Source organism: Crocuta crocuta, unplaced genomic scaffold (assembly GCF_008692635.1).
Source record: "Crocuta crocuta isolate KB4526 unplaced genomic scaffold, BGI_CrCroc_1.0 scaffold84, whole genome shotgun sequence".
Lineage (NCBI taxonomy): Eukaryota > Metazoa > Chordata > Mammalia > Carnivora > Hyaenidae > Crocuta > Crocuta crocuta.
The window spans coordinates 3,739,279-3,759,866 of NW_027530213.1; the positions used below are offsets into that span (position 1 = coordinate 3,739,279).

Genomic DNA, 20,588 nt, shown 5'->3' on the forward strand with positions numbered 1-20,588 from the left:
TCGCTTTCTGCCCCTCCCCTGCTCATGCTCTCTCTCAAAAATAGAATAAACATCAACAAAATTACAAAAACCTAATGTGTAATTAAGTTGATTTGGAAGGATGGAGTAAGAGGCAGGCACATTAGCAGCACCAATTATCTGACTCTGGAGAACTGGTTGTAACTTGTTTTAGTCTGGGTTCTTCAGAGAAGCAGACCCAATAGGGTGTGTGTGTGTATGTGTGTGCGGGCGTGTGTACCCATATATGTATATGTGTACATTTACATATATACGGGGGGAGGAAGAAGGGTGGTGGTGGGGAGAGAGAGACAGAAAAAATTATTTTAAGGAATTGCGTCACCTGATTGTGGAGTCTGCAAGCCCAGAATCTGCAGGGCAGGTCGAGAGGCTGAGGGAAGAGTAGGTATGGCTGCTTGAGTCAGGAGGTCATCTGGGGCCAGAATTCCTTCTTCCTTGGGGGACCTCAGTCTTCTTCTCAGGAGGTCTTCAACTGATTGGGCGAGGCTCACCCACATTATGGTAGATAATCTATTTGACTCAAAGTCCACTGACTTAAAATGTTAATCACACCTAAAATATACCTTCACGGTCCCATCAGGATGGAAATTTGGCTGCATATCTGGGGACCATGGCCTAGCTGAGTTGACGCATAAAATTGATCATCACCTGGTTGACTATCAACTGGCCGCTGAGACCTCTATTCCCACATTTGCTGGGAGAGCCACCCCCGCGAATCGAGTGCCTCTCGGCCCTGGGCTTTTCTTCTGGATGTGCGTTGAGTGGAGCAGATGCACCACCTCTGCCCGCTGTCAATCGGCAGTGACAGGTGACGAGCTGTGGTTATGGAAGGGATTTCTAAGCCAGGAAATCCCTTTGTGGAGGGCTGGCCAGGGCTTCCTTAGCTTTGATCTATGGCAGTAAGCCTTCAGTTTGACTTCCCCTTTCTTCCTCGGTCCCTTTGTTCCCACCTTGAAGGGCAAACCGGAAGTGCCCTGTTTGCTTTCAGACAGACGGCCCCTGGACGCATCAGTGACAGAGTGGCTTTGCTTTGATGGAGCGCACAGCGCTGCTTGAGGGGTTCGCATGGTCTGTGGCTCGCAGGCCACGCTTCTACAGAAAGGAAATGCACTTAGGTGAGGAAACAGCTGGCTGAGTCGAGAAACTTGATCAGGGACATGTGTGTATTGTTCTGTGGCTGCTTCCTGTCCTTCCCCACGCTTCGTTTGCCTCCGCTTCTCTCCTCCCTGGGGTGGGGGTGGGAGGGGGTGTGAGAATGTAATTATTGGCTCCTTTTACACTAGATGCTTCCTTGGAGGCATAGCTCTCCAGCAGGGCCTGCTCCAGCAGGGTGCTAAATCGGCTTTGCAATAACTAAACTCTGGGCCTGTGATTGCCAGCGACGGCCCTGAGACCAGCGGTGCTCTTCGCCTCATGCAGGACGTCGGTTATTCTGTTCCTGTCCACGTTTCCCACGCACCCTCCTCTGCAAAGCCCGCTCTTGCCAAGGCGACAGTTTATCTTCTCATCCCCCCGAGCTGCCATCCCTCCTCTCGTCTCAGAGCTGGAAATGAGCTAAATCAGAACTGTGAGCCTCTGAGCTCGGCTCTCCTCCTGGATCAGAGATGTCAGGCTTGAAATGCAAAATCCCACTGAAACGAGGGTCAGGTGAACTCTACTCACTCTGGGTGCACGTCTGGCGGGAGGTGGAGAAGTAGGTGGTCAAGTGGAAGGAAGGCCACATGTAGAGCTAAAAGGAAGTTCTGAGGATCCTTTCTTTTTTTTTTTTTTTTAAATTTTTTTTAATGTTTTATTTATTTCTAGGAGAGAGAGAGAGAGAGACAGCATGAGCAGGGGAGGGTCAGAGAGAGAGGGCGTCACAGACTGAAACAGGCTCCAGGCTCTGAGCTGTCAGCACAGAGCCCGACGCGGGGCTCGAACCCACGAACCGCGAGATCACGACCTAAGCGAAAGATGGACGCTTAACCGACTAAGCCACCCAGGCGCCCCTCTGAGGATCCTTTCTACAAATATTCTAGACCCATTAGGGGGTTTCCACCTTTTTTTTTTTTTTAATATTCATTTTTGAGAGACTGAGTGTGAGTGGGGGAGGGGCAGAGAGGGAGACAGAGTGTGAGTGGGGAGCAGACAGAGGGACACACACACAGATTCCCAAGCAGGCTCCAGGCTCTGAGCTGTCAGCACAGAGCCTGACGCGTGGCTCGAACTCATGGACCACGAGATCATGACCTGAGCTGAAATCAGACAACCGACGGAGCCACCCAGGCACCCCAGTGGGTTTCCACCTTTTGACCATAAAGGACTTGCAGTCATTCTTTTTCCCTCTAAGACAGTGATTCCCAGCTTTTACAATGACTTCTGGAATGAGAAACATTAGATTCAATTTGAATTCTAAGGAGAGAAATGAAATACTAAGGAATAAGATTTTGTGGGGTGGAGTTCACCCTTGAAGGGCTATAAACTCTTGTGATGTGGAGAAGAACCTTTTTCACCTCCCCCCTCCCCTCTCTCGCCCTCAAACCAGTTTTTTCCCCACTTTGAGGGCTCTATGGTCCCCACTGAGAATACCCGCTTTGAGGACTCCAGGTTTAGAATAATAAGACTGCCTCTCTCCGGACCAGGTACTTTGTGCGTTACTGCCGTTTATCTTTCCCAGTAACCTTCTGAGGTAGGTAGTCTTCCCATTTCTGCGTTACAGATAGGAAACTCTGTATAGAGAGTTTGAGAATTCTCTCGAGCACAGAGAATTTGAGTAACTTGCTCGGGTCACACAGCTATGAGCCAGAGGAGCCAGGACTCAGTTCCGGAAGTTGGGTTCTGGAGTCTTTCCACTGTCTATAGTGCGGAAGTAAGCAAACTGCCTTGGTTCTTTTCCTTTTCCTCTTTGAAACTGAGCTATAGTTCCCATGCCCTAAACCTCATCCTTCTACAGTATACAATTATAATTCGTTAGCTGTACGGTCATCACCGCTATCTAATGCCATTTCATTGTGCCCCAAAGAAACTACGTTTCCGTCAGCAGCCGCTCTGCACTTTCCCATCCCTGGCCTGGCAACCCCTAATCCACTTTCTGACTGTTCAGATTTGTCTGTTTGGATGGTTCATCTACATAGACGTGTGTAACATGTGACCTTTAGTTATTGGCTTCCTTCGCTTAGCATCACGTATTCAAGATGCAACCATGTTGTGACATGTAGGTGTGACATGTGACCCTCACCTACATGTGACATTCATTCTTTTTCACGGCTGAATGATACTCCACTGGATATGGATAAATAACATTTTGTTTATCCCTCCATCTGTTGATGGACATTTGGGTTGTTTACACTCTTCGATTATTGTGATGAATGCTGCTGTGGACACCTGTGTACAACTTTTGTGTGTGGACATATATTTTCAGTTCCTTTAGTTACATACTTAGGAGTGGAATTGCTTGGTCGCTTGGTAATTCTGTGTTTAACTTTTTGAAGATCTGTTAAGCCTTTTTTCTTAATGTTTGTTTATTTTTGAGGCTGGGGCAGGGGAGGAGCAGAGAGAGAAGGAAACACAGAAGCTGAAGCAGGCTCCAGGCTCTGAGCTGTCAGCACAGAGCCCGACTCAGGACTCGAATTCATGAGCTGTGAGATCATGACCTGGGCTGAAGTTAGATGCTTAACTGACTGAGCCACCTGGGCGCCCCAAGCCTTTTCCAAAGAGACTGCACCATTTTAGGTTTCTATCAGCAATGTTGTAGGCTTCTGATTTTTCAGCATCCTCCATAATACTTGTTAGTAACCCATCTTTCTTATTATATCTGTCCCAGTAGAAGTGAAGTTTTGTTTTGTGTTTCTATAATGACTAATTGGGGATGTTGTGTATCTTTTCAAGTGCTTATTTCTTGTATATTTTCTTTGGAGAAATGTCTGTTCGGATCCTCTGTTTTCAAATAGGATATTTTGTCTTTATTGCTATAGTTCTTTATATATTTCTATACATTGTAGATGCAAGTCTTTTATCAGATATGTGATTTGCAAATACTTTCTCATATTTTGTGGACTGTCTTTCCATTTCCTTGAAGCTGTGCTCTGAAGCATAAAGATTTTGATGAAGTCCCGTTTATCTGGTTTTTCTTTTGTTGCATGTACTATTAGGGTCCTATCTGAGAAACCATCGCCTGATCCAAGGTCATGACGATTTATGCCTGTTTTCTTCTTCTTTTTTTTAAATAGTTTATTGTCAAGTTGGTTTCCATATAACACCCAGTGCTCATCCCCACAAGTGCCCTCCTCCATACTCATACCCCCCTTTCCCTTCCCCCACCCCATCTGCCCTCAGATTGTTCTCAGCATTCAAGAGTCTCTCATGGTTTGCCTCCCTCCCTCTCCCCCACTATTTCCCCCCTTCTTCTCCCCCATGGTTCTTCATTAAGTTCTTCCTAATCCTCCTATACATGCAAACATATGGTAGCTGTCCTTTGCTGCCTGACTTTTTTCGCTCAGCATAACACCCTCAGGTTCCATCCATGTTGCTACACATGGCCAGATTTCATTCTTTCTTATTGCCATGTAGTTTTCCATCGTATAGATAAACCACAACTTCTTGATCCTTTCGTGAGTTGATGGACACTTAGGCTCTTTCCATTGTTTTGTATGCCTGTTTTCTTCTAAGAATTTTGTAGTTTTAGCTCTTACATTCAGGATTTGGTCCAGTTTGGGTTGATTTTTGTACCTGGTGTAAATGCTGTGAGGTAGGGGTCCACTTTCATTCTTTTGCAGATAGATACTCAGTTGTACCAGCACTGTCTTTGAAAAGATTGTTCTTTCTCTGTTGACTTGTCTGGGCGACCTTGTCCAAAATCAGTTGTCTGTAGATGTGTGTGTTTATTTCTGTGCTCTCAGTTCTATTCCATTGATCTATATGTCTGACCTATAATGCCAAGTGGACCTTGATTTTTGCACTTGATCTTTTTTTTTTTTTTACAAATAGTTTATTGTCAAATTAGTTTCCACATAACCCTCAGTGCTCATCCCCACAAGTCTCCTCCTCCATGCCCATCCCCCCCTCCCCCCCACATCCATCAGTCTTCAGTTTTTGTCAGCATTCAAGAGTCTCTCATGGTTTGCCTCTCTCCCTTTCCCCCACCATTTCCGCCCTTCTTCGCCCCCTTGTTCCTCCGTCAAGTTCCTCCTAATCCTCCTATACGTGCAAACATATCATATTTGTCCTTCTCTGCCTGACTTATTTCGCTCAGCATAACCCCCTCAAGGTCCATCCATGTTGCTCCACATGGCCAGATTTCATTGTTTCTCATTGCCATGTAGTATTCCATGGTATAGATAAACCACATCTTCTTGATCCATTCATCTGTTGATGGACACTTAGGCTCTTTCCATGTTTTAGCTATTGTGGAGAGTGCTGCTATGAACATTGGGGTACATGTGCTCCTATGCATCAGCATTTCTGTATCCCTTGGGTAAATTCCTAGCAGACTTTTGCACTTGATCTTAGCCAAAAGGCAGAGAAGCCATGGACCTTGACTTTTGAACCCCATGTTTCCTGGGTGATCAGGTGCCGTCAAGTCTTGGCTTGTGGGAATTCCCCTTAACCTCTGTAGGGTTGGGATTTGCCTCAGCCTTGAGCCTGATAATACTTCATTATCTGGTTGTTTCTTGAGTGCTGTTAGCATGATGTTTTATTGATGTTATCCAGCACTTTTTCATTGTTTTCGGCAAGAGTCACTTCTAAAAACGTAACCTCTCAGTATAAAAAAGTGGAATTCAAAATCATTTCTCTCTGTTTGTGACATTTGGGGCAATGTATCCCTGAGACAGTTTACTCTGGGAAGCAGGGAAATGATTCGTGGTGTCTTAAGAAAAGACCGCTCTATTTACTTGCTCTTAAAACCAGCTTCTTAATAGCTAATCATGGTGGCTTTCATTAATTGAACACTTTTTCTGTCCCAGGCTTTCTGCTGGAGGCATTACATATGCTCCTTAATCTCATTAACACAATAAACCTCTAAGATGACTGGAATGAGGAAGCTGGGACTCCAGGGGTTCTGAGATTTGCCTGAGGGCACAGGGATAAGCCCAGTCTGTGCCCCAGACCCAGACCCACGTCCTTGACTCCAGAGCCAGGCTCCAAGCCCCTGGGGGCCCCTTTTTATCCTAGTCTCACATTCTCCTTTTACCAAAACGAGCACATTAAGGACTGAGTTTTGCCTTGGCCCCTTTTTCCTGCCCCCTTGTGGTGGGAATGTGAACCGGGACAGGCAGGAGCTCCCCGGAGTTTTCCAGNTGTTTCCATTATAGCCATTGGTTATTGGCCTAAGGACTGTTGAGCACTCTTGGTGGATGTGGCTTAAGGTCGATGCTTATCTTTAATGCATTCAGGGAGTTGGATATAATTATAATAGTATGAAGTTCATTCGCATGTCAGGTTTTTTTGAGGTGCTTTTAAAATTTTCATAAATTTTAATTTTTAAAAATTTATTTTATTTAGTTATTTTTTAAAATATTTTGAGAGAGAAAGCACGCGAGCGAGCATGCGAGATAGCACGCAAGGGAGGGGCAGAGAGAGGGAGAGAGAGAATCCCAAGCAGGCTCCATGCTGTCAGTGCAAAACCTGACACAGGGCTCAATCTCGTGAACCACAAGATCATGCCCCAAGCCGAAATCGAGAGTCATGCTCCACTGACTGAGCCACCCACCACCCCCATTCTAAATTTTTAAACCAGGATTTCCCATAATTGCACTGTCTGTGAGATGCTGTGCAAACGTAGGAGCCATATAATATTTGTTTCACACAATCTAAAAAGTGTAACTAGTTTCTAGACTGTAGTTCGATTGAATGGAAAGCATAGCCAGTGTTACTTCAAAGATCTAAATCTAGGAGTTTTTGAATTAAAAAAAATGTATTATAATATTTTGGGACACATTTTTTTTTAGGCAACATGCAAAATGTTCTTCCTTAATTAGGCTTAAAAATTGGGTTTCTGTGTCCATGAAAGCCTTCATTTGTATCTTGCTCAAATGAGTATTATTAGCTCTGGAAATCTGTGTAAATCACTTAATTTCCCCATTTGGCATGTACGTGTGCTTGATACCATGGCAGATGTGTAGCAAGTGCTCAATAAATGTTTAAAAATTTTTAAAAATGTTTATTAATGTTTGTTTATTTTTGAGAGAGAGAGAGAGAGGGGCAGAGAGAGAGAGGGAGACACAGAATCTGCAGCGGGTTCCAGGCTCTGAGCTGTCAGCACAGAGCCCGATATGGGGCTCAGACCCATGAGCTGTGAGATCATGACCTGAACTGAAGTCAGATGTTTAACCGACTGAGTCACCTAGGTGTTCCACACATGCGCGCGCGCGCGTGTGTTTTATTGTTTATTTTTGAGAGAGACAGAGCATGAGCAGGAGATGGGCAGGGAGAGAGGAGGACAGAGAATCCAAAGCGGGCCCTTAGCTGACAGCAGCAAGCCTGATATGGAGCTTGAACTTACGAACTGCAGAGATCGTGACCTGAGCCGAAGTCGGACTCTTAACCGACTGAGCTGCCCAGGTGCCCCATCAGTAAATCAGCGATTGTGAACGTCTGTTCAGTCCTGAGATAAGGTACTGCAAAGGCTCCTCTCCCCTACGGATCCGATGAAGTGTCCCCAAGAGCACCTGCTGCCTGGGCTGTGCCTGCACACACTTGACACAGACCTTTTTTTGTTTCTCAGTTTCATTCTCTTCTAGGAGACGGATGCCCAGGAAATGGAATCTGTAAGTAAGCAGGCACGGTGACCTCTCTGGTTCACCTGGGACAGGTGTCGTGGAAACGTGGGATTTCACTGGGAGGGGTCGTCAGGCACTGCCTCCCCCCCAGCAGGCGGGGGCAGTGACGTGGATCCAGAGGACACCGCAGAGTTGTGGTGGGGACGCAGGTGGGACCGCAGCTGGGCCGCCCTGGCGCGGGAGTCACGCGTGGAAGGCACCACGTGGTCTTGGACTGAGCTGCGTGACGAGCCAGGAGAGTTGACGGGTTGTCTCTTCTGTTTGTATTTCAGCAGTGCACTTGCAGGAGGCCACTTTGAAGGCACTTAAGGGTCAGGCCTCTAACAAGCAGGCCCGGATCCTACAGCGGAATCCTGAACCTTCCGCTGAGAGCAAGCCCGAGCCGGACGTTATGGAGCACGCTGGTGGACATGACCTCAAGGCTCTTGGCACACGACCCACGCAGGAGAAGGATGGTACCTCGGGCAGTGAGCCTGCTGGGGAGGATGACGGAGGAGTGGACTCCGTCGAGCACTGTCACCTCCACCTGTCTAGTTGCCATGAGTGTCTGGAGCTTGAGAACAGCACCATTGAATCTGTCAAGTTTGCATCTGCAGAGAAAATTCCAGATCTTCCGTGTGACCCCAGTGGCAGGTTGGAGGACATTGCTGATGACCCCCACCTGGAGAGAGAAGGGGGGAGAGCCAACATCACGGGAAAGGCCCCCAACATCCTTTTCTACGTGGGCTCTGCCTCCCAGGAGTCCCTGGGCCGGTTCCGGGAGGTGAGGTCCGTTCTGGCTGACTGCGTGGACACGGAGAGCTACACGCTGTACCACCTGTCAAGGGAAAGTGCCCTCCGAGACCCGTGGTCAGACAACTGTCTGTTGTTGGTCATTGCCACCAGGGAGGCGATTCCTGAAGACCTTTCCAAGAAGTTCATGGCCTACCTTTCTCAGGGAGGGAAAGTGTTGGGGCTGTGTTCGCCCTTCACGCTTGCCGGCTTCCCAGTGGCCCGTAAGGACACGCTGCGGGACACAGTCCAGAACTTGGTTTTCTCCAAGGCTGACCAGACCCACGTGAAGCTCAGCGTCCTGAGCAGTGGCTACGTGTATGAGGAGGGCCCTGGGGGAGCGCTCAGCCTGGGCAAGCTCCAGGGCCACCTGGAGAACGAGGACAAGGACAGGCTGATAGTGCAAGTGCCTTTTGGACCATGCGGAGGAGAAGCTGTTCTTTGCCAGGTATGGAGGCCGCTGTCCATGCAGTGATCTTTGGGGATGTCTGACCGCGAGCACACTCCCTGTCTAAGGCTGTGCACTGAAAGGGTCAGGAGTCTGTGCTCCGTGGGTACTTTTGATCCTTAGCTGGGAGTTTTTGCTGATGGTGAGTCGGTAGAGATGAGGGCCTTCATGTCATAGGAATATCCGATTTCACCAAAACACTCGTGGTGGAGGGACATGGCAGAGGGCGTCACGGCCAATTAAAGTTTCTTGGTTAATGGAGGATTAGTCAGAAAATTCTTTCCTGTTTTGACCTGTCCTGGTACTGGTCTTTCCAAAATACATTAGGTTACTCTTTTGTCTCCAAGCGCAATGTAATCGAGCCTTTAGGTAACATAGGGAGTTGAGTGCCTTGGGCTGGTGATTTCCAGCGTTAGTAACCACCCCATGCCAGCATTGTAGTTGATGTCAGGGACTACGGGAGCGAATGATCACCAACTTCTGGGGTAGTGAGTGTTGAAAACACTTCAAGTCCTCCATTCTTTTATGACTTTTGGTCACTCTTAAAACCTAAGTGCTGAGAGAAATTTCAAATAGAATATTGAAGCGATTTGGTTTTATGGCAAATTAATACAACCCATCCTGAAATACCACAGCTTTAAACTGCATGGGTCCACTTGTGTGGATATTTTTGGTTAAATACAGTATAGTACTATAAATGTATTTTTTGTTCCTTCTGATTTTCTCTCTCTTTTTTTTTTATTTTCGTGAGAGAGAGAGCGAGCGTGAGTGTATGCGAGTGGGGAAGGGGCAGAGAGAGAGGGAGAGAGAATCTTGAGCGGACTCCAAGCCCAGTGTGGAGCCCGATGTGGGGCTCGATCCCATGACCCTGAGATCATGAACCAAGCCAAAATCAAGAGTCAGATGCTCGACTGACTAAGCCACCCAGGTGCCCTATGTTCCTTATGACTTTTTTAATAGTTTCCTTTTCTCTAGCTTACTTTATTGTAAGAATAGAGTATAAATACATGTAATATACAAAATACATGTTACTCGACAGTTTATGTTATTGGTAAGGCTTCCGGTCAACACTAGGCTGTCAGTTAAGCTTTGGAGAGTAAAAAGTTATATGCATGTTTTCAGCTGCCTGGTAAGATTCACACCCAGCCCACACATTGTTCAAGGGTCAGCTGTATATAGGTAAGGAGAAAGAGGGAAGGAAGGAAGGAAGGACATACTACTTCCCTTCCGATCCCTTCCCAAAACCTTCGGCTCATCTGCTGTTTTTTTTTCCACCTTCTTTTTCCTTTCAGTTTTTCTTTGTGTAAGATGGAAGTAGCAGAGGCTGTTTAAAAATTCCTGATCATTATTGCAAACTTTTTAGTGGCTCAGGGCAGAAGTTTTTGTTAGTTAGATGAACACTTGTTCTTAAGGATTTGTTTTTCTTTTCTTTTTTTTTAACAGAGTGTGAGTGGGGGAAGAGCAGAGAGAGAGGGAGACACAGAATCTGAAGCAGGTTCCAGGCTCTGAGCCATCAGCACAGAGGCTGATGCAGGGCTTGAACTCACAAACAGTGAGATCATGACCTGACGCTTAACTGACTGAGCCATGCACGTGCCCCTTAAGGATTTATCTTAAATGAGAATACTGAGTAGGTGTAGGTATTTTGCCCAGAATAGTTCCCAGATGAGTGTAACAGATTTTGTTTTATTACAGGGATCTTTTTATTGAATTAGAGATTTGTTTCTTTTTTTTTTTCTTGTGTATTTTTATTTCATATGCTGTCCTAGGAGCTAAGTCTCTTGGGTTTTCTGACCAAATAGCTTCACGGGGGTATAAAGTTGTCTCTTTACAATTCCAAAGTCCACTCATTTGTTCTTAAGCTAATGCTCCGGCAAAGATGCCTCCAGGGAAGAAATCTGGACATCAGGGTAGATGAGTGTGCGCAAGCCAAGCAGGATTCATGTAGGCTGCAAAGCACGTGAATTAGTTTGGAGGCCTAATAAATGTTCCTCTTATCTTTTTCTCTGCAAAGATGGTAACTATAGCAACTGTGCATTCTCAGACAATCCGCTTAGAAACCCGACTTCCTAGAGCCGTATTTCAGTTTTGAATGGTAACTTTTACCACCCCTGTGCACAGACTTGTACTAGAAAATTGATTCGGCACTGTTGCGATCCATTTCTCAGAGTTACGTGGCAACTCTGTTGGCTGCACCATTTAAATCGACCCTGTTACCACCATAAAATTTGATACCGCATGCATCGCTCTAGAAAAAGAGGCAATACGATGCAGCTTCAAAAATCGGATTCAGAGGATTAGATGCAGTTTTTGATTTTCAGTGACGTCCAGTCTCTGTGCGACAGGCTCACTGCTTTCTTCTCAGGCCTGTGTCACTACAATCTCTTGCTGCTGAGATCGGCCAATGAATGTTATCACAGGCTGGTTAGTTTCCTCTTTCCTTGGTCAATTTCATAGTTTTCGTCTCCAGTAAATGGAGCAATGATGTAACCCAGTAAGAGGGCACAAAGCACTTCAAGGGCAAACCACAGCCGCACAGTAGGTGGTGGTCTCACGGCCCAGGAGCTGCGTGTGGACGCCTTTGCCCTTCATCATAATAAAGAAAAAGGACATTTCCGTGTGCTTGCTATGATGATCAGGTTTGCAGGGGAAATATAAGGCCGTGGATTCGTGCTGACATTTGATTATCAAACGGACCAGGTCTTTGGCATGAAGCTGCTCAAATAAATGTCTCTCAAATGGATTTAAACTTACTTTATTTCCTCCTGTGGGTTAGCACATGGGAGCAGCGGTGTGGCAATTACAGTGACGTTTCTCAGCCGTGGCACTGGTGACATTTGGTGCTGGTCCCGCCTTGTTGTGAACTCATCCGCGCACTGGAGGGTGTTAGCAGTGTTACCCACCAGATGCCCGTAGCACCCGCCCCCCGTCCTGGTCGCCCCAGTTTGTGACTGGAGATGCTTTAGTTCTGCTTTTGGTCTGGTCAAAAAGCCTTAATTTTAGAAGAAGCCAAGTGATAGAAATGGATCCATCGGTATGATAACAGTATTCCAGCCTGAGGATGTGACATTTGTCGGGTGCCACAGGGGACCAGTAGTGTAAATCCGGAAGCACATGCTTTTCTGTCCTGGGAACTGAGGCCTCGATTCCTCCCCAGGAGGGAGCCCTTCTCACTTGTTGTAGAGGTGCTGACTCTTGAAGCCCACGCAGGCACTCCTCACACCATGTCGGTGTCACCTCCTGGAGCCCCGGAGGCCCGCCTGTGGGGTGAGCCCTCCTCGTCCTCGGCGTCTCTTCCCGGTGACAGGGAGTTCAGCACACCTCACGGGCGTGCTTCTCGCATCTTCTGTGTATCACTCAGCCTGGGGTGTGCGTGTGCCGTTCATCACGCTCACCCCTCTCCCCTGAGCCCACGTGGCTCCTTTTATTTCTGCCTTCTGTCAGGGGTGGGTAAGCTCCAGGAGAGCCGCGTGCTCCCATGAGTTGAACGTGGCCCTCAGCTCTGCTCATTGCCCCAGCGCTGGCTTCGTCCACTGGAGGGGAGAGGCCGTCTTTAGGGAGAGAACGCAGGGGAGAAGGAGACTCGGCAGGCTTTGGATGCTTTGAAGGATTTTACTTTTCTCCCTCCTCTCCCGGGAGGAGATCAGATTCACCCCTGCTTCAGTGGCCAGCTGACCTGCTGTAGTGGGGGTTGGGGGGTACTTAGGAGGTGGTTGTGGGGGGGAGGGGCATGCAAGACAGTCTTTACAGACCTTTTCAGATTCACCATTAACTTTGAACAGTTGGACCATTTTGGACAGTATTGTTTTTAAAATTTTTTTTACATTTATTTATTTTTGAGAGACAGAGTGAGACAGAGTGTCAGCGAGGGAGGGGCAGAGAGAGAAGGAGACACAGAATCTGAAGCAGGCTCCAGGCTCTGAGCAAGCATTCAGCACAGCCTGACATGGGGCTCGAACCCATGAAGTATGAGATCATGACCTGAGCTGAAGTCGGTCGCTTAACCGACTGAGCCATCCAGGTGCCCCAAGGACAGTATTTTTAAGTTGGTGAAGGCTTGGGTGGGAATTGAGAGATTTTACATTGCCTGAAGGCGGACACCTTGCTTTTTGTTTTCACAGTGCTCCTATACTATCGGGTCAGGAGCTCTGCGGATGAAGCGAAAGCAGACCCCTGGCAAAATAAGATAAAGCAAACTTGCTTACGTTGTTCAATGTTTTGGCCGCCTCTAAGACTCTAAGGGCCACTTAAAATCTGATCTCAAGAGGGCCAGAAGTTCTAGTCTGTTCCTTTATACCAAGGCACACACCACTGCTAGGAAAGTTCTAGCTGAAGGGAGCTAAAGATTAGCATGTTTCTTCAGACCAAGACACAGACCATTTGTTGATAGGTGGGGCTGTTTTAATTTCAAGTAGACAACAAAGCCTGAACTAGGTAGAAGTCCTGAATCTTAAATTCAATCAGAGGGTTGTGGGGCGGGCCTTTCTGGGGTCCCTCAAACCCCACTCTTTCCATCCGAATGCCTGCAGACCCTCAAAATGGTGAACAAGCTACTCCCCTCCCTGGTATGGTTTCCCTGGTATGGTTATGACTAACAGGTAGAGCGAGAGTTTCAACATGACCGTCACGCCTCTCGGAGTTCAATAGGGACTTCACTTGGATTCTCAGCACAATTCTATTTCTTCTTCTTTTTTTTAATTTTTTTTTTTTTTTTGAGAGAGAGAAAGAGAGAGAGAGAAAACGTATGCGCGTGAGCATGAGTGAGTGCAGGGGAGGGGCAGAGAGAAAGGAATCCAAAGCAGGCTCCACACTGTCAGTGCAGAGCCCAAACCAGGGCTTGAACCCACGAATCGCCACCTGAGCCGAAGTCAGAAGCTCCACCCACTGAACTGCCCAGGTGCCCCCGTGCAATTGTGTCTCTAAGCATTTTGGTCTTGGTCAAATAATCAAGTTAAGCGACTTGCCCAAGGTCCCCTGACAGGTCGGTGACAAACGCCGGGGCCTGGACAGAGTCAGATCACCACTTGGGCCCATTTCTAGCCCTGCTTTTCCGCCTGACAGCCATCAGTTCAGCCGGCTCCTTTGAGTCTTTTTCTTGCTTGTCATTATTCTTCAAATGTTCAAGTTCAACATTTAGGTATTGTTGATAATTAGGACTCCTGTTTAAGTTTTCAGAAAAGCCGGCGATTATCTTGTTTCTGTTGAGGTCGGTAAATGCCCCGATTTACCAAGTGGTGTCTTTTCCTCCCCAGGCGCACTTAGAACTGCCTCCCAGTTCTTTGGTGGTGCAAGTCCAGGAAGACTTCAATCTGCTCAAGTCAAGCAATACGAGAAGATACGAAGTCCTTAGGGAGATCCTGACAGCGCTGGGCCTGAACTGTGACCTAAAACAGGCTCCTGCCCTAACGCCTCTTTACTTACTGTCTGCGGCTGAGGTGAGTGTGTGCTCAGCCCAGAAGGGGGCGCCTCGGGTACCTTTCTTCCCCGCGGAGACCCTTTTCCTCAGGGGTCCCGTTGCGGTGGGTTTTGGTGTTGATTTCTGTTTTTATTTTGACTTCAGGTTTGGGAACTGTTGTAAAGATCTCCAAGGATAACTGATATTATTGGTGTTTGTAAAGGAGGGAGGGAGAGAAGGTAGTTTAGAAGGTATTAAAACTTCAAGGTCATATCCTATTCACTTTAGAGTTAAAAAAAGGATCCCTCTTTCATGTGTCGAGAGCGTGTTTGGAAACCACAGTGTATTCATTTGAGATTTAAAACCTCTGATTTGGGCCTTTCTCCGTGAATAGTTGGACGGGAAAGCTCCCAAGTTTTGTTTCATTTGTGCTGACGTCTGCCATCTTGTGGTGGAAGAGGGCCCTGGATTTCAGGTTAGATCCAGCGGTGTCTAAAAAGGAAAATGCCCGTGCAGCTGGGAGTGTATTCAGGAATGTTCCTGGTCTTGTGTCTGCATTTGATGCCTGTGGTTGTTACCTGGTTTGGGCAGGTTGCCAAATTCTCTAGGGGTGCCTCCTGCTAACCCCCTTTGCTTTGCTTGGCCTTGCCAAGCTGTCGATGTCTTATTAATCATGGCAGATTATTTTGTGGGTCTTTTTCTTGTCTCCTCTCAGTGGGGAAATTTGGGAGTTCAGTGACGTAACCGTGCAGTTTTAGCAGATATCTGATCGTCCAGGTGACTCTAAACACCAGGCTTACCTGCTTGTCTCCCTTGTCTCCCTCCTCACCCCTGTCCCTCTCCCCCCTGCGTGCGCATGCGTGCTTCCTCTGTCTCTCTCTCAAAAACAAATAAACATTAAAAAATTTTTTTTAATGTTTTATATATTTCTAGGAGAGAGACAGCGTGAGCAGGGGAGGGTCAGAGAGAGAGGGAGTCACAGACTGAAACAGGCTCCAGGCTCTGAGCTGGCAGTCAGCACAGAGCCCGACGCGGGGCTCGAACCCACGAACTGTGAGATCATGACCTAAGCGAAAGTCGGATGCTCAACCGACTAAGCCACCCAGGCGCCCCTAAAAATTTTTTTTAGAAAGAAAAGGAATTCCCATTTAAGTTATACTCTGTCCCTTGGCAAACTTAGTTTCCGGTGGAGACCAGAGCTGTAGGCTGTCTGGTTGGGATGTGCTCACTTGTAGAAGATTGGTATAAACTCCGAGGGATGTAGTATTAAGACACCTTACAGGATTGGGGCGCCTGGGTGGCCCAGTGGATTGACCCGCTGACTTCGGCTCAGGTCGTGATCTCGCAGCTCATGGGTTCGAGCCCTGGGTCAGGCTCTGTGCCGACAGCTCAGAGCCTAGAGCCTGTGTCTCCGTCTCTCTCTGCTCCTCTCCCACTTGCATGTGTGCGTTCATTCTCTCTCTCTTTCTCTCTCAAAAATCTATAACATAAAAAAATTAAGAAAAGATACCTTATAGGATTGTATGAGGTCTACAAGAAATAATTTCTACAAGAGGTATGTGCCTGGGTGGATCTGTCGGTTAAGCATTCAACTCTTGGACATGGTTTCATGATTGTGAGTTTGAGCCCCGAGCCTGCAGCCTGCTTCGGGTTCTGTGTCCCTCTCTCTCTCTGTCGGCTCCTGCTTGTGCTCACTCTCTCTCTCTCTCTAAAATAAATAAACTTAAAAAAAAAGTCCAATGATTAATAGTAGTATTATTAGATTATTGAGAGTTTTGATAAATTACATGTGTATAATGTACCTGATGCCCAGTCTAAAAATAGGCTGCAGGTAATGTTTTAAATTTTAAAAATGAATAATACTGCAATGGATGATTTTTTTTTTCATTTAAGAAACATTCTTTTATTGCATTTTCATTATGGTTTTTAGCCAGTTTGCACTCTTTTTAATGAGTGCTCTTAGGAATTAAAGCGATGATTTTGGTTTTGTGCCTTCCACTCAGGAATTCAAAACATGTCATTTGTCTCTCTGTGTTCAGCTAATAGAAGGAAAAGCATCAGGTCTATCTCGTGACTTTTGTCAAAATAAAGTGGGACCTCAGAGGCTCAGCTCCTATAGACGACCTGCCTGTGGTCCCTCCTGCTTTGGAGGGATGGGGCCGAGCCTCATGGATAAGGGTTACTGGTCCCAGGAGAGATGGGGCTGTCACTTTTAAATCTTCTCTGTCCCCCCTTTCCCGAGACTGCAAATGCGGGCAGGTGTCTGCTTGTTCTGAGGTCACGGAGCCAGACAGACCAGGCCTGCCCTTGGCAGGCGTCTTTGACCTTTCCTGGTTTTTCCGACCTACCTGGCCTTGGGACTCCCTCCTCTGGACTCTGACGTATCAGTGAAGAGGAAACTGTGTTCCCAAGGTTTGTGTTTAGGCATTTCCTGTGACTTTAGGATGAGCAGAACCTGAAATACCTAAGCAGAGGCTTTGTATCGTGCGTCTGCTTATATTAACATACCCAGTAGATGCTTTATATTTTTGCCCTTTTGTTTCTTTAGACCGCTTGGCGGGGGGGGGGCGAGATACGTTTCCCTCCTACTGACTGGTACCTTCGTTCACAGACCTTGGGAATGAAATGTTTGAACCAGATGGAAACAAGTACTTGTTCTACATACAGATACACAAATACCCTATACAGGCATTAAACCGACCAAGTTCCTTATTACATAACTGGGGAAGAGCAGTTTTTGGGAACGTTCTCTTCTCATTTCGGGTCATCCAGTTGGTCTGCTTGATCTTGGAGACCTATCCTGTGGATAATACTTTCTCCGGACTGCTTTTCTCCGAGTTCCTCTGTACTTTGGGAGCCCAGGGAACCAAGTGAGTGAGCATATGAGTGTTGTGTATATGCATTTCTTATTTTATTACTCCTCCTAGAAGACTTTGAATCTGCTGCTAAAGGAAATACAAGAATTCAGGACGTTAGAGTATGTTTTCCTGGGATACAAAATCTTTAAGGGATTACGATGCAAATGAATATGAAAGCGGATGAATGCTCGCTGACTTTGATGGTGTTTCTGGAGGCAGCTGCTCAGTTCCCCGGGCTGTCCTCTTAATGTCAAGGTGGAGACATTTAGGAACATCTGGTCATTGTGCGGTGGTGGCTCAGCATTTTCAGCTTTTACAGATAGCTGGGGATGACAGATTGGGAACAGAGCTGGGTCGTGCTTTCTGTTTGGTTTTCTTTCCTGCGGCTCTTTCTAGTTCTCATTGATCCCCATGTAATTAAGGTACGTGGGAGGATGTTGGCATCCCGGCATCTGTAATACACGGCCCATCCTTGACTCATCACCTGCCTTGCAGATTCCATGCCTGCCCTGGCTCCCTGCTCCCTGCAAAAAATAACTCTGTGCTGTTGAGAATCAACCACCTCTCACCACACGGTGTCGCTGCTGAGCCAGGCTGCCTGGTGGACAGGCTCCTCTGTTCAGAGATTTTTTTTTTTCTTTCTGCATCAGCTTCACAGACTGTAGTAGTTTTCCATTGTATTGGTGGCACTTTCTTTTGGATCTGTAGGATTATTTCGGTGCCCCAGTTAATAATATCCATCTTCCATTAAACATTTGCTGCATACGGGTCCTATTCCAGGACGGAGTGTGAAAGAAGAAAGTAAACACACTATCTGAATAGTTTTACGGCATACCAGCTGTGTTTACACAGTTTGGTGCCCAGGCCCTCGCTCTTTATGGTACAGAAGATTTACGAGGCCTCTCTGAGCTTCCACATTGCCATGACACAAATGGAAAAGAATAGCATGGCGATCCAGGTAGGGAAAAAACCCCACTCACCCACAGCACAGTCGACTCCTGGTGTTTGCTGGGGATGTGTTCCTAACCTTTGCCCACACCCACACCCCACCGCAGCATGTGATTTCCCCTATAAAATCCAGTCACGTAGGGCCTCATAAGCGTCACCATGCATGACACCACGAGAAAGCAGGGCTCTGTGGAAGTGCAGGCTCTGGGTGCGCGGGGGCTTCCCGGTTCATTGAAACACCCAGGGGCAGGATTGACGTGCAGGCGTCGGCAAAATTATGCCCTGTCAAAGCCGACAAAACACACGAACACGTGTATGCCACACGCACGTGTCTACAGAAAAAAGACTGGAAGGAAACACAGTATGTATAGGGTGTGTTTCTGGACGGTGGGCTTAGTTAAGGCTGATTATACTAAACTTTTGTATTTTTAAAATCTTCCGTAAGGTGCTTAAATAGCTCCTCTTTCAAACGGTAGAAGCTGCTTTTTGTGCGTTGGCCTAAGGCTGTCACACCTAAGGCGGGTGGGGGGATGGGTCACCTAGGGGATGGGGCTTAGCTGATGAGCCCCAGTGTTGTATGTGAAGTGTTGAAATCACTAAATTGTATACCCGGAACTAGTATTGCACTGAATGTTAACTAACTGGAATTTAAATTAGAACTTAAAAAAAAAAAAAGCAAGGACCGTTGTGTAGATATTGGTAATTTATATTTAATATTCGACATCAATAATTTAGTTTTAAAAAAATGTTTATATTTTTGAAAGAGAGGGAGAGAGGATGCAAGTGGGGGAGGGAGAGAGAGAGAGAGAGAGGCACAGCGGATCTGAAGTGGGCTCTGCACTGACAGCAGAGTCTAACGTGAGGCCTGAACTCAGGGACCATGAGGTCATAACCTGAGCCAAAGACAGATGCTCAACCACTGAGCCACCCAGGCGCCCCTACATTAATTACTTGAAAAGCACCAGCTTTGCTAGTAATGCCTTGGCCCTGGTGAGAGGCTGCTTCCTGCTACACTGCTGGTTTAGCTGTGGCTCCCATGTTCCTGGGTGGGCGCCACAGGCATCAGCAATGCATTCACGCAGTACTACGGGGGGCCTGGGGAGGCGCATAATTCAGGTGCCCTTGTCCCCGCGTGGATGTTTCTCCATGGAACCCCTGAACCGTTTCTCAGAGAACCACACGTGTGCTGACATCCACACAGTGAGTCCTTTCAAACAGATGACCTCCCTCTTGGACGCGTGCGTCGAGGGAGAGACTCAGTAGCTACTTGTGTGACCCCAGGTTACTGGGTGGCCGCCGCACTGACCTCCCGCCACCGGTGCTGGCGGGAAGTTCCCGGAACACCTTTCCGAGGGGGAACCCGTGTGTGGGTGAGCGACCCCGATTGGATGGAAAACCACAGCGCTTTCCCTTGCAGAACCCGAAGTCCCATGGAAAAACTCACCCTCTTTCTGTCTCTCTGGGCTCTGTTTCCATTTTTCTGTCTGCTGGGGGGAGGGGGGGGTGGCGTGAGGCAGGGCCCGAGGGACAGCTGGTTGATGGGGACAGGCTGGGATGGGATCTTCGTGTGGAGCTGGCTGCCAGTGGGTCCCTTTGGATCCCCCATCCCGGGCAGCGCAGGGGGAGGAGGGTGGGACTGCGCCCAGCTCGCCCGGCACCCTCCCCTCCCCTGCCCTGGGACATCACCCGCTCCGACCTGGGGCTTTCTGAAACTGCAAAGCTGGCATTCTCTTGGGCGTTCCTCGTGGCTGGTGGCTGATGGCACGGAGGCTTCCCGCAGGATGCTGTGGGGTGGGGGTGGGGTCCTCCCACATGGAGGGGTCTGCGGTTCCTTTGCCTTGGGGTCACGACGTCACCGTAACAAGAAGTGACAACCCGAGTTGTTATGCGAGCAGCTGGGCAGAAATCGTCCTGTTGTGTGTAGTGTGTGATTTGGGTAGTGTGATGTTGCGGGGTGGGTCCTGCGTGCTTTAAAACAAACCCGAGTGTCACATTTCATTTTGATTCAGCCCCCAGTCACTTGCCGCGGAATGCCTCCTCCCCCACCCAAAAGGCAGGTACGAGTACTTTCCGTATCTGTCAACGTATTAATATCTCCTAATACTGTCCCTTCCCCCCGGGGGGTTCATTTTCTGATGGTGGTTGCTTTAGGAAGAAACTGAGACTAAAGCGTACTAATGGCCCTTCTTCCTTCTCTGACCACCCTCTGCACTTAGCAAACGTCTGAGTGCCTACTATGCGTGAGACGTTTCAGTGGAAGTTTCTGGAAGACAGATACATTCCCATTTTGTGGCATGCGGTATAGGTAACCGGGTGCCTCCCCGGGCCTCTCCCGGATCTCACACTTGGTCCTGGCAGGTGGGAAGGCTGGGGGGGGGGGGGGGCCCCGCCAC

General features: G+C 47.8%; 1 protein-coding gene across 1 annotated transcript in view; it reads left to right on the forward strand.

Moving 5' to 3' along the window:
- HLCS (holocarboxylase synthetase) overlaps positions 1 to 20,588 on the forward strand; it is a 223,286-nt gene that overhangs the window by 18,561 nt on the left and 184,137 nt on the right. Inside the window, exons 3-4 of the mRNA XM_077765496.1 lie at positions 8,048 to 8,994; positions 14,247 to 14,429. Of these exons, the coding sequence (XP_077621622.1) occupies positions 8,048 to 8,994; positions 14,247 to 14,429 (1,130 nt within the window). The remainder of the gene's footprint in view (positions 1 to 8,047; positions 8,995 to 14,246; positions 14,430 to 20,588) is intronic.